The sequence below is a fragment of the Athene cunicularia genome (assembly GCF_003259725.1).
Source record: "Athene cunicularia isolate RWA chromosome 6 unlocalized genomic scaffold, athCun1 chr6_part1, whole genome shotgun sequence".
Taxonomy (NCBI): domain Eukaryota; kingdom Metazoa; phylum Chordata; class Aves; order Strigiformes; family Strigidae; genus Athene; species Athene cunicularia.
The window spans coordinates 9,277,466-9,294,270 of NW_020799105.1; the positions used below are offsets into that span (position 1 = coordinate 9,277,466).

Consider the following 16,805-nt stretch of genomic DNA (forward strand, 5'->3'; position numbering starts at 1 on the left):
GCTAGCATTAGAGCCCCCCCCCCCCCCCCCCCAGTAAACCTCTCTGCTTGAAGCAATGAGTTGACACAAGATCCTTGAGTTCCCAGCTATAATTCTAGTCCTCACATGGCCAGGTAAAAGTTTGAAAACCTGATGCCTAACATTTTTTGTTACTTTGTGAACCACTTTGTTTTAAAACTAATGTCTGATTCTGGTGGAGGTATGGGTTGGGGTATATGGAAACAGCAAAACTTGTTGTCTGTGCTGTAAAATTCTTGTATTCATGCTACAAAACATTACACTAGTGGATATCTTAAGGTATTGAGTTGTTCTAGTCACAGACAGATCTTGATGCATTTCAGCTCTTCGAATTTCTGTAAGTGCTGATATACAAGAAGTCATGATATATAAAGCAAGTATGCATCTGAAATCTTTCAGAATGTAAGGGATCTACTTTTGTTATTGTGTCCTCAGCTTCAAATACTCCTAATTAGCAGCTGTCTCCAATCTTTTAATGAGTCTGTAACATCACTTAGTTCTGAAGCCACATGCTGTTCAGATTGCCCTTCCGATTTTAATTTAAGTTAAATTAGGGTTTAACTTTTACTCATCTCCCAAGTTTCTCAGCTGTGAATAATCCTCGCAAGCTCAGTGATTTGGCTGGTACTTGTTACCTGTGCCATGCTGCTAAATTGCGGCTACCTGTCCTAACAAACTCTCTGACTGGGCCAGCTGACAACTGTCTAAAAACAAAATGAAAGGGAAAACAGCAACAAACTCTCCTAAGCTTAATTGGGTGGTGTGAAAAACAGGTTACCTCATCAGCCTTTGTAATTTTCAGGGATTAATTAAAGGATAATGTTTGCCGCAGAGGAGTTTATGAGGCAATAAATAGCTTTTGTGGCTGATTAAATGCCAAAGCAAAGCTGATAAAGGCATCTAATAATTGCAAAAGCCATTCAGTGCCTTGAATAAATCTCTGCCATGGATGCAAGTCTTACTGTATGACAGATCATCAGCAGACTAACAAAACAGAAAGTCTCCTTGCCTCTAGAGACCTAGAATAGAAAAATTCGTAAAGCATGCAACTCAGCCCCAAATCCAGGCAAAATACAGATGGTGATTTTTCTGCTCTACAAACAATTTAACAGCACACTAGCCACATCCTCCAGCCAAGCACTATCCATTTTACCAGCAAGGATGCAAAACCCCTAAAAATCCCACCGGAGTGCCCAGTGCTCCCCGGCTTCTCTAGCAGCAGCCTAGCAGTATTGCTGCCGCTGGGGAGAGGTCCGCAGCCCAACCCGCCTTGCCCTTCATTCTGAGGTGGTGGTGGGTTTTTTGGGGTGCCCAATGGCAAACCCGGGCATGGGATGCAACAGGGAGGGGGTGTGTGGCCGCTTCGAGGCCAGCTCGCAGCTGGCTGTGGCGGCCCTTGGTGCCTCAGAGGGAGGGGAGGGGCTGGTGGGGGAAGCTCCCGCTGTCCTGCTGCTGTCCCTAAAAAAAGTTAGGTTACCTGGGCAGGTGGCCAGGCCGGGCTGGAGCGGGGGCTGCCAGCTCTGGAAGGTTCAACGGGCAGGGCAGGGTGGGAAACACCCAGCCACGTGGCCCCTTGTGCTCCCTGCCACAGGTGCTGCGGGGTGTGCAGGAGCAGAGAGAGTGAAACTGCTGAGCTCCGAGGGCAAGCGAGAGACTTGTGATTTTGAGGTGTCTTCTTCTATTATTGTTATTATTTTTGTTTTATTTTGAGCATGAGGGATGGCGAAGGCAGGAAGGCAGCCCTGGCTGCTGCAGCCTTGCAGCCAGGTTTGGGCCTTGGAGCCCAACTATCCATTTTACCAGCAAGGATGCGTGTAAGGGCTGTAGTTTCTCTAGGTTTCTGTGCAGATGCAAAGAGCTTAAGCTTATTAGGACTTCCAGGCTGGCTGGTTTGTCTTCCTCTTTGGTGGTGGCACAGCAGGCTCCTGTGCTGGTGGAGCTACTTTTCCTGCTCAAGTGGGAACAGGACGAAGCAGCACATGAGGCTCCCAGGGGTAAGGCATTCAAATCTTCTACAGCAGTAGTGTGGTGGCTTTGGGAGCAGTGACCACATCTATATTGGAGACAAAAATACCGCACAGTGAGAACTTGGGAGAAAGAGACCAACTAAGCCATGGAAAATGGGCTGATGGCAAGTGAATCTCATGTCCCTTTCTCTTCTTTTACTTTCCCTGACCCCACACAGCCCGTGTAAGCTGTCATGGTATTTTATTTTTTTTCACTCTTCTTTCTTTGTTTGTTGCCTTGCTCTTCAACTGATAAATAATAGGCACAGCCAAATAGTGATGTAACTTGTAGCTGCGAGAACACACAGTTCTGCATTTTATAAACAATAATTAACTACTGCTGACTGTGCCGGCTGTGAGAAGCCTGAAATGCTGATCACATCTTGCAGCTCTTTACTAGGGCAGCAAAGAAAGCAAAAGTATCAACTTTGAATTCTGCCACGTTGTCCCTTCCAGTTTGCAAATGAGCTGATAATTTAACTGATATGATGCCTACGGGGATGAGCACTGAATTAATCCTAATCAAAGATCAACACTGGTGGCCTGGCATTGACTGCTGGTTTGGTTAGAGTGCACGGTGCTTTTCCCTGCAGTCTCTTGGAAATGCATTCTCCTGAATATGAGTATAGGCAGTATTTTAACTTTGTGCACAGATGTGAACTTTGCCCATGTTTATATATGTACCCAAAGCTTTCAGATGAACAGAAAATAGCACCTCAGTACTTTTAGGGTAGTTGACAAGATTGTTGTGTTTTGTGAGTGACGATACATGCAAGACAGAGGCACTGAAGATGAACAGTTGCAAGTGTCCCAGAACTGCTTTAATTTGGACTGAGTGGAGATGTGGGCATGGAGAAATAGATCAAAATACAGTGCAGCACTTTCCAAAAGCCACACGTTTTAGCAGCACAGAGTCAAAAGTCAATTTTGCTTCTATGATAAGTGAAGTAGCTCTGATTCAGAAGAGAGGCAGGAATCAGAGTGAATTGTTTTCTGGAGGTTGATGTCTTTTTAATGTCTTCCTTCTCTGGCTATGGCAGAGATCGTGTACAATTCAACTGACTTTTTTCATGCTCTGTTTACTAACTTGCAAAAGCAGTTAGATTTGAACATCTGCATTAGCTCTTCCCTTGGCTTATCATTACAGACTTCTACTGGAAGTCTTTATTTCCAGGATGCTAGGCTGTGATTGATAATTAAATACCTTAAGTGCAGCATGAGTCATGCAGAACAGGGTCAGAATACATAAACGTGTATCTGGAGAGAAAATATTTATTCAAAGTGAAATAACACAGAAATAGTAGCAAAAAGCATACCATAGCTAACCACTCAATGCGCTTACTGCCGGTATACTGATAAGTATTCCTGTTTTCCTGATGGAGTATCTAAGCAGCCAGCCTGCATAAACTATGAAATGTAATTACTCTGACATATGGGAAATCTCTGGCAGGCACAGACTTGGCATGGACAGCACAGCATCACCCTGCAAAGCCCCCTGGAACCACACTGTATTGGCAACGTGGCCAGCATGTTCTGATAGCTCAGCTATTTCTGGGCCTCTGACTGAACTACAGATTAGTTCAATTTGCCACGTTCCTGGAACAGCCTTTTGGCAGGATGCAGCATATTACTCTTCCTTTCACCCCATTTCTGCACCTCACCCTTACGTAGTTTTCCTGCAGTTTTTGTACCTGAGGCTGAATTTATGGGTTTGATGTTGCTGCTCTCTGGATTGATTTCCTTCCCTCATCTAAAAAGGGAAGCTGAGCGGTAAATGCTTTCCTTTAGTATGTTCAATTTGCCTCTTACAATTTTCCAAATTCTGGTCTGAATTTTACTTTAAAAGAAAATACTGCAGGTCATCAGCTGTAGGAGTGCATGGCTGCTGATTACTTGCTAATTTAATGACAGACACCCAACACAGCTATCTACATGATACTGCTAAGAAAATAGCACAAGTTCTGAGTGTATGACTTTTTTAAGGTTTGGAGGAGGAAAAGGGAAAGATAACCTAACAAAGTTCCTAAATCCACATCTGAGTTCCCTAGTGTTACCTGGTGTCAAGTACTTTGTTTCTTCAGCTATTCCTTTCTTCCATTTAAAGATTTTGCATCATTTAGCATTAGAATTTACAATAGTCATTAGAATTAATATAGTCTTTCAGATAATTTATATGCTAAAATAGATTTAAATGGCAACTTTTTAGTCAAAGTAAATTCAGATTTAGCTTGTGTAAGAAGCAGATCTTCTAATTTTGTCATAGAATCTCAAACTGTTCATCTGCACAGAAGCTTTGGATTCTGAAAACCAGCCTCTCATCCCATTCAGCTGTATGTTCCTCCAGTTTATTTTAATGAGATCAGTGGTGCACCAGTCTTGGGAATGATAGTAGTGTGTGAGTAATGACACATTCCAAGTAATGATGGTTGAGGGTGGCACTTCACTCAGTTGGCATGGCAGTGTTAGCACTTGGAGAGAGGCAAGTGAGGTCACTGAACTGGATGTGCTCTAGCTGATAAAAATCTATCAGAATAGAAATCGATAGAAATTACAGTCCTTGGCATATTGTAGTTAAGTCTTTCTCCTGAAAGCTCCAACAGGAGCATTTGAAATTTATCTTTTTGGATAGTTGTCTTCCTTTCTCTTGGAAGTAAGCGTAATTTTCCAACCTGAGCATGGTGACTGGTATACTTGTTGGTTAATCAGGACATGAGCTTCATTCCTAACTTTATGAAGGACTGAGCAAGTAGCCTCATTGCGTGGTGGTGGGTATTCTTACATGGGCATAGTGAAAGGACTGGACCCTTATCTGTGTTATGACATCTGCACCTGGAAAGCTCTAGGTAAAAGTTGAACTTTATGTGGCTCCCTTGAACCTTATGACCATATCCTGTCCTTCCTTAATCTTGTTTGCTAAGATTGGTATTTCATTTTCTTGTTTTGAACAGTATGATCCTAAGACTTTACCACACCTTTTACTGCTCAGAATTCAAACCTTGAAGATAGCTCCCCACCCTGACTGCTTCTGGTGCTAATCGTTATAGTATCTGAGTATCTCACTACCTCAGCTTCATAAATCCCATGTGAGATGAGGCAATATTTCTCCCTTAAGCCTCGTCCTTCCTCTGTAAAAGTAGTTAAAAGACATATCTATTAAACTCAGATTCCTGACATAAGGTACCAGAGACCCATTTTTATATTAACTACTATGAAAACTAACTTCAGCCTTGAGGGTCCTCTTGGTCTTCAGTCCTTCCAGTCAGTACCAATAGAGACCTTAATTTTACTGAAATTGCCTTCCATGAGATCTACTGCATTTTCTTAAAAACTCATTTAAATTGAAAAAGAACTAAATCTATTCAAAATATTTTTGCACAGCTCTACTGATAAGTGAAGGAGAAAATTTTAAAGTGTTTGAAATGTTGATGTTTATGTGTGCTGGTTTGTGCAGGTGCAATGCTGGCTGGGTACAACCTAAATGGAGAGGCAAAGTTTTAAGTATGGATCACCGTGTCTATGAGAAGTTATTAAAAGACTTAACTTTAAAAAAGGACAACCACTGAGAGTTACTCGTCTTCTTGCGTATCTACTGCAGTCTATCATTAAAAAGCTGAAGATCCCCATGGGCCTAGTACACTTACTAGAAAAGACAAAAATTAACCTTCTGAAAGAAGAAAGAGCTGGGTTTTTCAACAGAAATAAAAGCTAAATACAAGATATCATGTCACCCGGCCTAGCTCTTGTCAATACAGAGCTGTTCCCTAGAATGTCTTGGTTGTGGGGTTTGTTTTGTTTCTTGTTTTTTTCCTAAATTTAAAAAAAAAAAAAAAAAAAAAAAGGACATGGCACATTTTCTCTTTTACCTGAAAAATCTGTTCCAGAGCACAGCATATCTCAGCAGCAAAAACATTTTCTGGTCAGTCAACAAGTCTTTTTAGGATGGGCTACATGCTTTAGCCCATACAACTTCATTTTTCTTTTTGAGGTTGTGTGTCTTCATAATCTTTGTTCAGATTAACCTATAGTAGTATTTCTGTAGGAATTAAATTTCTTTTTCGACACTTTGTTGTGGAGACAATACAAATAAAAACATGGGAACATGACATTTCAAGGTTGCAGTAGTATATCTTGCAAATAAATGCACAGTTGTGTATAATAAAAAAACCCCACAACAGTTCTCTGCTGTAAGAGCTGGAAGCATGTGCATTTGTGGAATTAATTTTTAATATAAAACTTTGTTTATAGAGATATCTGCACTGTAGAAGCACCTTTTTCTCACTCTGAACAAGAATAAATAAAATTCATAATTTCCAGTTTGCACAGGACTACTGTGACTGAACAGTTATAAACATCCAAACTTGAACAACTTATTGTAGCATTTAAACAATATTAAAAATGCTGAGTACTGAAACATTTTGCTTTCCTGAACTATTCCTAAAATTGTTTTAGGCACATGCAGTTGTTAATCCTAAGGTACTAAAAGAGTAACCAGACTCTTACTAACTACTAAATTTTGGACAATATAGTAACAAAAGGAGAGTGCTATAGAAATGGAGATCCTTCTGTACTTCAAGAGGCTAGTGAAGGAAGGTGTTTTAAAAAAACTCACAAACTTAGTTCAACATAGTGTATGTAGCTGTTGACCAAGGAAAAAGATACCTAGGATCTTGACACAAACCTTCTAGTCTGTTAAATTAAAAGGTACCCTATTGTAAAAATTAAAAGAAAATTAAGTTTTTGTTGTTGCTTATTGCATAAGGCTTATAGAGAAGACTTAAAGCCTGCTCTAAATCTGTGGATTGCCATTTTGTTTTTTGAGATGCACTCACTTGTTTAGTACCTTCCCTTCCCCAATGCCACCATCACAGCAGCAGAAAGCTCTGCTTGTGCACACACACAGCAGAAGGAAGAAATGCATCTCCCCCTTGGGTTACACCTAAGCTGGCTGTGAGTTACATCAGTGTGAAGTCAGAGCTCTGCTACCCTGCTGCTGCATGGACCTCCCAGGAGCAGCTCCCAGGCATGGAGTGGCATCCCCATACTGCAGAGGGTAGTTTTATCAGTCCCACACCAATGCAGACTTGCCTTTATTGGGCAGAAGCCCTCATTTCCACTAGGGTTTGACTGGTTTTGGCTGTCAGAGTAACAACTAAAGCTTGATTCCAGAACAGTGAGTCAGCCTTAAAAATAAACAGTGTAACTGAACAGATACCTCCAAACCTGCTGTAGAGGAGAATATTGAAGAACTAGTGAGGCCACTAGAAGGTAAGGAGCCAACCAATAGTTTCTGATGCAAATTCAAAGGTCATGCCTTTTACTAGGACACTGAAAAAATTCAGATGAATAATCATATCTATAAAAAGGCTTATACTCAAGAGTACTGCTCTTGAAGTAACTTGCTTAAACATGATTTAAAAGGTGAATTGTTTTTTACTATAAAGCATCTCCCTACTTGACTTAGAGAAGCTGCAGCTTCCAAGCTTTTGATTACAAGGCAACTTATTATCAACCACAAATCATTGCTGAGGTCCTTAAAAGATTTAAAGCTTGCCCTATGCCAAAGCTCTATTTAATACCACACACCTAGCTATATTTAACATTATTTGCCATTTGTAAGCAAGTTAATAAAATCTTATATATGTGTATATGTTTTCATCTTGGAAGTTTTCCACACTTCCTAACATGACTTGAGTTGCCCTACTTCTGCTCAAGACTTATTAGAAAGATGTGCTTATTGCCTTAGTAACCTGTAGAACCGTGGGATGGTAGTAAAATTTGGGATGCCACTAATGTTAAGTGTAAGCATTTGTCTTTAAATCTGGTAATTTTAAGGTAAAACACAAGCTTTCTAGAGATAATGGGCATCTAGTACAAAAGACTGAAGCAAAAGACTGAACTTGAACTATTTTGAGTATGCGTACCTTCAATCTTCAGTGCAATTTTGATTTCAGCAAGCTTGAAAAAAACCAAACCAACACACCCCTCCCGAAACAAACCAACCTCCAAAAGCATTATGGAGGCTACCCCCACCCCGTGCAAGCAGCTTCCTGCTTAAATATATTCTTACTATGACACGTATGGAGAAAGACAAGACCTGTCAGATTGAGTTCTTCACAGACATTTCAGAAAGCATGTTTAAGCAGACTTGGAGTTTTCCATTTAGTTTTAAATAGAATTTCAGCCACTCTTAGAAGTTTGGTTGAGAAGCACCATTATATGTATACAGTTGTTTCAAAGCAGTTCTTCCAGCCCTGAATGTGGTCACCAGTAATAGGTACTTAGTTTTCACAAATTAGGAAGCTTTGAATCTGGGACTACATCGCTGGTGTTCTTTTGATGCCATTAGATAATGGAGACAGACTAGTAATTCAGTGCAAATCACACACCATGCATCAAGCCTTGGGTATGCATGGTTCTACTCGAGTCCTGTTTTTTGAGTCCTGCAGTGACTGAACTTGCAGTAAATTCAAAGGTTTAGACTATGTAGGGGCAAAGCTGTAGAGCAAAATGGTTGGTGCTGAGAACCTGACATCCCTGCACTATCCCTCAAGTTTTTATTTCAGCCCAGACCCTGGTCTGGTCTAGCTGTACCCATTAGAACAGGTCAAATGCAGTTCGAAGCATTTCAAGAGCATGTTATCTTGCTTGAGTTTTGCTGTAAATGTATCCAGTTTGTGCACTGAGAACACTGCACTAACAAGCCAGATCATGGTAAGTAATCTGCTAGCTTGGAAAGCATAGAAAAATCTCTTAGGTAAATATTAGGGTAACTAAAAGTGGGTTTTATATACTTAGTGCAGTGTTCCTGCTGGCTTCCATTTCAAAAGTGTTAATTCACAGAACATGTAAGATCAATCTCTACATATAATAATCTTGAAACAATTATTCTAGGTTCTGCTCCCCCCTGTTTTGCAGGTGCAGGAGTCTTTTTGATGATGTATCCAAGAGGCATCACTAGGAGTATTAGGGTTGCATAGCAACCACAACGTGATAGCTAACTGGTTTAAAGCAGTCCTTTGCTGTGCATTTCTTTTCCAACAGGAGCCAAAGTGTTTCCTACCTCTGCAACTAATAAAACTCTTGAAGAAAAACATATGCAGTGTTTTATGACTAATTAAGAAGTTCCTTTATTCAAATGTCTTGTTATTTCTGGGCACTAGCACCAAATTACTGCACCAAGTTATCTTAAAGAACCCAGTATTCCAGCAGTATAAGTTTCTCTGCAAACAGCACACCAAGCCTCACCTTGTGTCTCTCCCACTTGGGTTATCACTTGAAAGCACAACAGAAATATTGTATGTATGAAGGTAGAAGTGAACCAATACTAGTAATACAGCTGTTATTTCCAAAAGCATTGTTTTTTACCTAGTCAGCTACACTGAAAGTCTTCTTTACAGGAAAAAGCCTAAACATGGACATATGCAACATACAAGCTATATATATATTCCCAGTTTTGTTTATTTTCATGGAATGCTAATTTAGTTACAATATGGCAGTTCATAACTAACTGAAATGTGACATTATTTCATCTCCAATGCTGCAGAACAGTCTTGATTTATATATATTGTTTTAAAACAATCTTATTTTACATAGTTGAGGTCTCTGGTGGTTTTTAAGCTCTGATGCTTAAGCACACAGCAAGCTACAAACCTTAGGTTTTATATTTATACGTATATTCTATGTATTCAGACAACTGCTGTAAGTTATCTATAATTTAATATTTATAAAAAGTGCATATACTGGTACATATGCACATCTAGAAACACACTTTTACTACTGCCTCCCTTTTATAAAAAGCTGCGTAACATACAGCCATATTATTCTCACTCACTGCTATTAAAGTCCTTTACTATCTTTATTACATAATTTCCACTATTCAATTCCCTCAAACTGAAAGTAGGTATTTCTATGTATATTTTCTCCTAAAGAAAAAAGTCCTCCCTATTCTGTTAAGAAGCTTTAAATCATGCATCAGTTTAGTAAACAGTCACTTTAGCATGGATTTTAGAACCCTAGACAGTGTAAAATCTACTTCTGGAAAATGTCTGTCTGTATATTTAATTTCCTCTTTTAGTTACAAAAAATATATAGAATTGAAACATACATGCATCTCAAAGCGGCTATATTCTAGCCTTATAGATAAATTAAAAAAGTACACCCCTGCTAACAGGATGCAAACATGACCACAAATAGGCCATTACCTGTACTTAATATAGCTCATTACATTAAAAAGTTCAAGTCAGCTGTTCTCTCAAGATGGTGTCGAAACACTGAAGAGCATAATATATTTATACTCAATATACAAAGATGGGTGCACATAACTAGTGCCATTTAATTATTCAATACTTTCAAGGCTTCTAGGCTTTGCCTCTGGTGATACAAGTCCTGAAATGATCTGAATGAAAGTTTAAGTTCAAAATTGTTTTTAATACACCATAAAAGCAAGTTGTGTTTAAAAGAAAAATGTACACTGAACAACCTGAAGTACTCACCAAAACAACTGTACAAAACTAGTATAGATACAGAAAGAAATAATGGTGGACTTAACTTCAAACAGAAGTAACACTTGTTAACATATGTAAAAACCTGCTTTGCTTTATTCCGCTACCAATTAAGAATTTGCAGCTGTTCAGAACAAGTAAAATTCAAACCACCTCACAATGTTTACATTTAAAGTTCTTTTTATACAGTGCAAACGTTTAAGACAGAATAACTCCCCAGTGAAACAGGTGACACTACTCAGTGCCAGTCTTTTGAAAATTCTTCTTTCTATAAGTCTATTTACACATTAAGCTAAAGGTTCACTAAATATGTTTTAAAGTTTGCTGAATATCAGCAGAAAAATACGTGAACTAGCAGCAGTTGTATTACTAATATATGATGGTTACTTTAATGAATGCATAAAGTTTTCAAGACTGTATTCAGTGTCGTACTGTTCTTGATCCCATAGTTCTCCAAGGTTTTCGAGTACTGATTTCATTGATGCTTTCCCAGAAGAGGTAGAGGTATCTGCTTTTTCAGTTTTTCCATCCTTCACAAAAGAAAAAGAGAATAAATATACAGGATAACGTTTTCAGAAATATACTTAGTCCTTTGAGTCTGATGATTCTTTTGGAGAAATATCACTTCCTCCTGTTTTTCAGAGATCTGTCTACTATTCATCATTCCAACTTCAAGTGTTCATCTGAATAAATTTTACATTTCAAAGCAAAGGTTTTTCCCTGAGCTTACTCTATTTTTGGCAGATATTTGTGAAGATGGTTCTTTACCTTGTCAAGAGTGAACAGATCAAGAAGCTGTTCTGTTCCCATGCTCTGTAGGCTTGTGTTTTCTTGGCTGATCACTGTATTTGCAATATTCATTTTGAACTTCTGAAGACCCATGATCTTCTCCTCCAGAGTTCCCCTGGTTATCAGGCGATATACATTCACAACACGTTTCTGAAAGAAAAAAAAGCACATATCTAAAAAATATAATCTTAGGTATTTAAGAAAGCATAACCTTTTAAGTACTCATCGTAGACAGTCTGGAAGCAGTTTGGCTTGGAGTTACCCTTCAGTAATTGTACTCATAAGTCTGACATGTTAGATGAAAAGAATAAGACTATGCCAGCATACAGTAAATAGAGGCACCTGCAATTGCATCTGTACTCATGAAGAATTCTCTGCTTTTTACAGCTGTAGAGGGAAACTAACAGCATTCACTCTTTCCCTGTCCAGGCAAAGGAGGACAACACCGTGGGGCTTCCCTTCTATTCCTTGTCTCAGTTGCATCTCTTCCTCCACTGAAGGCTAATTCTTCCCTGGCCTCTCTTCAGCAGCTCAGGAAGCACAGAAGAGAAGGCATACCAAGTTGGCAACAGGATATGAAAAGTACACACTTCCACATCTGGCACGTTTACAAGAACGCAGTATGAATGGAAACTCAGTGGAAACCCCTAGATGTCACTTATTACATGCTACAACCTTATCCAAATTTGAAGAAACAGGAGTTCAACAAGGGGAAAAAAACCCTTATTGGATAAGTTTTTCACCTGCCCAATGCGATGTGCTCGATCCATGGCTTGCAGGTCTCTCATTGGGTTCCAGTCATGTTCCACAAATACTACTGTATCAGCCCCTGTCAAGTTAAGTCCCAATCCACCAACATGAGTGGTGAGCAAAAGAACATCTATAGATGGGTCATTATTAAACCTGCATTACAAAAAAAAAAAAAAAAAAAGTTAAGCATGATAAATTTCATTAAATACTAAAACCATGAGCCTCAGCTGATATAAGGCAGACAAAATTATAATTTTGTACCATATAAATAATATAGTTCATTACAGTTGGCCTCACTGGTTATAAAGGGATATGCTTACCGTGAAACAATGGAATGCCTCTGACCAGCAGGTATGCTGCCATCTAGTCGTAAATAAGTAACTGAAGGTAACTGAGGTCTGAGAAGGTCATGCTCCACTATATCCAGCATGCTTTTAAGTTGACAGAAGATAAGTACTCTGTGCTGTGCCACAACAGCTTCTGTACCGCTTTCTGAAGATCCACCATTCCCCAAGCCACAGTCTAGCAGCAGCTTAAAGTAAAAGAGCATTAAAGTGTATCAACACACTGACAACAGATCTCATTTAAATGTTGATACTGATGGACTATCAAAAGTAGAAATAAAAGCAGCAAACTACAGAAGTCAGTCAGTAAATTACAGTCACTGAAATGACATAATGCAAAGGTTGGCTTCACTGTCAAATGATGAAAAATTCAAGAGTCAAGAGAAAAATTGCTTTAATTTTGCTTTACTTACAATAGAATTTAAGTATGTAATGCAATTTATCAGAGCTAGTAGTCTCCTGTACAATAAATAGAAAAGGTTTTTGTAACAAGAGGGACAGGAGTAAAAAGCAGAATAAAAGTAAGGTTTTTGACAAGGCAGCAAGAACTAGGTAAACATCATCACCTTGAAGCAAGCTTGTGCTTCTCCCTCCCCCTTGAAATAACAGGAAAAATAGGACATGCGTCTAAACCCCTTTATATTCCGTTTGCTACTTAACCAGCATTTTAAGATCAGTTTTCACATTAGTGAAGTCTTAAAACTTTCCAAATTGTAACATTAGTAGAGCCACATTTTGAAAACTTAAGGCCCAACATACAAGTCTACTTACTTGTTTTAAAGCAGACAGCTTAGGTGCATGTTGGATGTCTCGAAGGGATGAATTATGAGCTGCAAGTTGCTCTGTAATTCTTTTATATTCTGGATGTTGTGTTGTCAACACTAATGCTGGATGGTTGCATAGCTTCCGTAAGTATTGCAATGCCTTTATTGAGAAACAGAAGTTTGAAGAAATAGTTAGCAACAATGTAGGTGCAGAAAAAGGATGAACAAAACTGATCATAAGTACAGGAGCCACTCAGCCACATTCCATAATTGGGCTTTAGGCCAAAATAAACTTGCACGTTTATATTAAGAAAACCTGTATTTCAAACTGTATCCAGTAACTGTTAGGTGCATAATGACCTTGGTTCCCATTGCAGGAACAGTGCAAAGACTAACACCTTCATGTGAGTGTGGGATATAGTACATGGGTTTGGGAGCCTCTAAGAATTATTGTTTCCAAGTAGCCAAGACTTAATTTGCAATTCCATAAGACTACAAACCTTCATAAATTCAGATCTAATGTTAAGGAAACTTTTTCATTCATGTTTCAGAATCTTAGTTTTGTAGTGCAACAACTGTTGAGATCAAAATTAGTTCACTCTTGCTTGGAGGTTTTGCACTTTTGGTAATCAGTTTTTAATTGAGTAGCAGCATCCAAGATCCATAAAAGAGATGAACACCAGTTGAGCAGAACACATTAAAAAATTTAAGATGGTTTTATATGACTTAAAGAGACAGAAATATAATTTAAGCATAATAGCTATACATCACATTCCGGGCAATCTAATCCAAGCACTAAATATGTTACTCAGATGATATAGCCACAAATGTGTAAGGTAACTGTTTTTATTTTCATTTTTTATTAAACCTGGAAATACAATTACTAGAAATAAATGAACTAGGTAGTAAAAGTTGCTGAAGAAATCTGTACCTGAAATACATGACCTGTAGCTTTAAGCTTTGGTTTTTCCGTTTCTTCATTCAGTGAAATGGAAGAAACTGTTTCATCAATATCACATTTGGCACGAGACTTGGCAAAATCTTCATAAAGCTGAACCTGTACAAGAGAATAAATACATTTTCCCCAACAGAAGCAAGATGAGCAGTCATTTTTAGAATTTAGTCTCCAGTTAAAGTTCTGAATTGTTATAAATCAAGGAAGCTATTTTATATGTAGCACAAGATCAACATTAACAGTGGAATCTCTTGTAATTCATTTTCTTCAGCTTGGAAAGTATTTTAAAAAGAATCTACAGATGCCTAGAAGTTATTATTGTAGAACAATGCCAGAAATTAAGCTAAGGAAATTACTGCAACTGGAATAAAATTAGTGTTTAAACATGTACTAGGAAAAGCATTTTGATCCCATGGTACCATAGAACGTCACATTGGCCCAGGAATCAAGTGGTTCCTCTGTGGTTTTAACTGTGCTAAAAAAGCTAAGCTACCAGCCACTTCTTAGCATACCTGTAGAGGACTCAAAATACAGTAATAATCTTGAATAATTTTGGGTGGAAGATCTTGCAGTACATCCTCTTTCATTCTCCTTAGCAGGAATGGCAGAACTTGGCGGTGCAGTGCTTCCATTGCAAGAACCCCTAAGTGAAGGCAACAGAAGCAGTATTTTAGAAATTAAGAAAATTCAAAACATTCAGCCTGCCCCTGCCAATCTCTTGTGTTGGAACTGACTGTACTCCCTCTTTTCATTAGCAGTTCTAATTTGAAGAAAGAAAACAAGATGACCAGGACTTAACATTTGATCCTTACCAGCCTCTTGCTCTCGACTGGAGCTTCGGGCATCTCTACTTGCCAGTATTGGTTTGCCATAACGAGCTGCAAACTGGCGTTCTGTACCCAAAAATCCTGGCATAAGGAAGTCAAACAACGACCACAACTCTAAGACGTTGTTCTGAACATAAGAGAAACATCTGTTAAATTATTTTTTCAAAGTAATGAATTGTCACAAGTTATCAGAAATATTTCCATACATATTTAACACTGCCTATAAACCACTACAAACATAACATTTTAGCATATTTTTGAGCTCCTGGAACTTGGTGACTTTCATCAACCTAAGAGACAGGAAGACCTGTACATGCACTTTAATATATAAATGGACTCTCTACTGTGTCTGACATCTTAAGCCACACCCTGAGTTCTTCTGGACAACAAAACCCAGGAGACACAAGTGGTATTAGTCTGGATGAGACAGATACTCCACAGACAAGCCATCAGGACAAAGCCCAAAATCTGGAGTTCTCAGAGTTGAGTTTCTTGCGAATTTCACTAGAGGCATAAGGAAATGTTCTCTCCCCACTTCCCTGCCTGCTACTTTAAGAACAAGAGGTAGAAAAAGTCTTGCTGCCAACTTTTAAGCCCCATTAGTACCACATATACTACACACATTCTCCTATACATGGGTATATCAGAAAGGAAAATAAAAAAAAAGTAGTTTCAAGTATTTAGCAATGAAAGGCTTTTTTTTACAATGTATACTTTGAACAAGACAACTGATAAAAAGCACAAGAAAACAGACTGCAAAGGAGATGATTTTTTGCTTGCTTTCTACTACTCATCCAATTGAATAGAAAGAAAGAAAAGCAGTTACCTGGATTGGTGTCCCAGAAAGAATTATCCTGTAATTGGCAGTTAGCTGTTTTACTGCTTTTGACAGCTTTGTTTTTCCATTTTTTATTACATGGCCTTCATCAAGAATGCAGTAATTAAACTTAATATTTCTAGAAAAGAAGAACACAGACTTAAGTAGCATTTAAAATTCTAAGCTATTAAAAACCTCAGAAAAACCCCAATTCTTACCTGAAGAAGTCAATGTCATTTCTTACAACATCATATGAAGCCACTATGAGATTGTGTCTTTTCACCTGGTGTTGTAATCTTAAGAAAAAAAAGAGGAAATCCTAACTAAAGTGTTCCTTACTTATGTTATTATTATAGCCTTTAAAGGTACCACCACAAGTTTTACCACACCCACAAACTATGCTTCAGTAGTAAAGTGAAATGCAAATTTCTGTGTGTGGTAATTTACTGAAATCATAAACACAAAATACATTACCTTGCTCTCTCAGTAGGAGGTCCTGTATAGTGCAAAGGATTAAGATATTCTTTTGAGCAAAATTTGCCCACTTCATCCACCCAGTGTCCTGTGAGTGTAGGAGGGCACACGACCAAGGAGGGAAGAGGAACACTGTCCACCAGTTTTGTTCTTGCATATTCCTGAGCCCTTTAAGAATGTAAAAGCAACTTTGAAAAAATTGTTTTCACACAATAGTTGAGGTCAGAAGGGACCTCTGGAGGTCATCTGGTCCAACACCCCTGCTCAAACAGAGCCACCTACCTAGTTGTCCAGGACTATGTTCCAGAGTTATTACCGTAGATAAAACCTATCATTAAAGTCTTTAAGATATAACGTTACTTGTTTAAGCTTACCTGAGGCAATGATCACCTGCAAGAATGCAAATGGATTGTAAAGTTTTTCCTAAGCCCATGTCATCACAAAGAATTCCATGAAGTTTGTATTTATTGAGAAATGCCAGCCAGTTCACTCCATCCTGAAATCACAAAATAAAAAGAGTGCCTCAGAAGGAAAAACTGGCTTTCGGCTATTTAAGCTTC

At 38.5% G+C, this 16,805-nt stretch overlaps 1 protein-coding gene across 2 annotated transcripts in view; it reads right to left on the minus strand.

Moving 5' to 3' along the window:
* Window positions 1-9,464: 9,464 nt before the first annotated feature.
* The window catches only part of BTAF1 (B-TFIID TATA-box binding protein associated factor 1), a 46,291-nt gene continuing 38,950 nt past the window's right edge, over window positions 9,465-16,805 (minus strand). For both annotated transcript variants that reach the window (XM_026851215.1, XM_026851214.1), the window contains exons 27-38: window positions 16,620-16,741; window positions 16,246-16,413; window positions 15,990-16,067; window positions 15,781-15,910; window positions 14,940-15,081; window positions 14,640-14,770; window positions 14,104-14,229; window positions 13,180-13,332; window positions 12,385-12,596; window positions 12,058-12,217; window positions 11,294-11,464; window positions 9,465-11,055 (exon numbers count right to left, since the gene is read on the minus strand). In XM_026851215.1, the coding sequence (XP_026707016.1) occupies window positions 10,909-11,055; window positions 11,294-11,464; window positions 12,058-12,217; window positions 12,385-12,596; window positions 13,180-13,332; window positions 14,104-14,229; window positions 14,640-14,770; window positions 14,940-15,081; window positions 15,781-15,910; window positions 15,990-16,067; window positions 16,246-16,413; window positions 16,620-16,741 (1,740 nt within the window). In that variant the 3' untranslated portion in view covers window positions 9,465-10,908. The remainder of the gene's footprint in view (window positions 11,056-11,293; window positions 11,465-12,057; window positions 12,218-12,384; window positions 12,597-13,179; window positions 13,333-14,103; window positions 14,230-14,639; window positions 14,771-14,939; window positions 15,082-15,780; window positions 15,911-15,989; window positions 16,068-16,245; window positions 16,414-16,619; window positions 16,742-16,805) is intronic.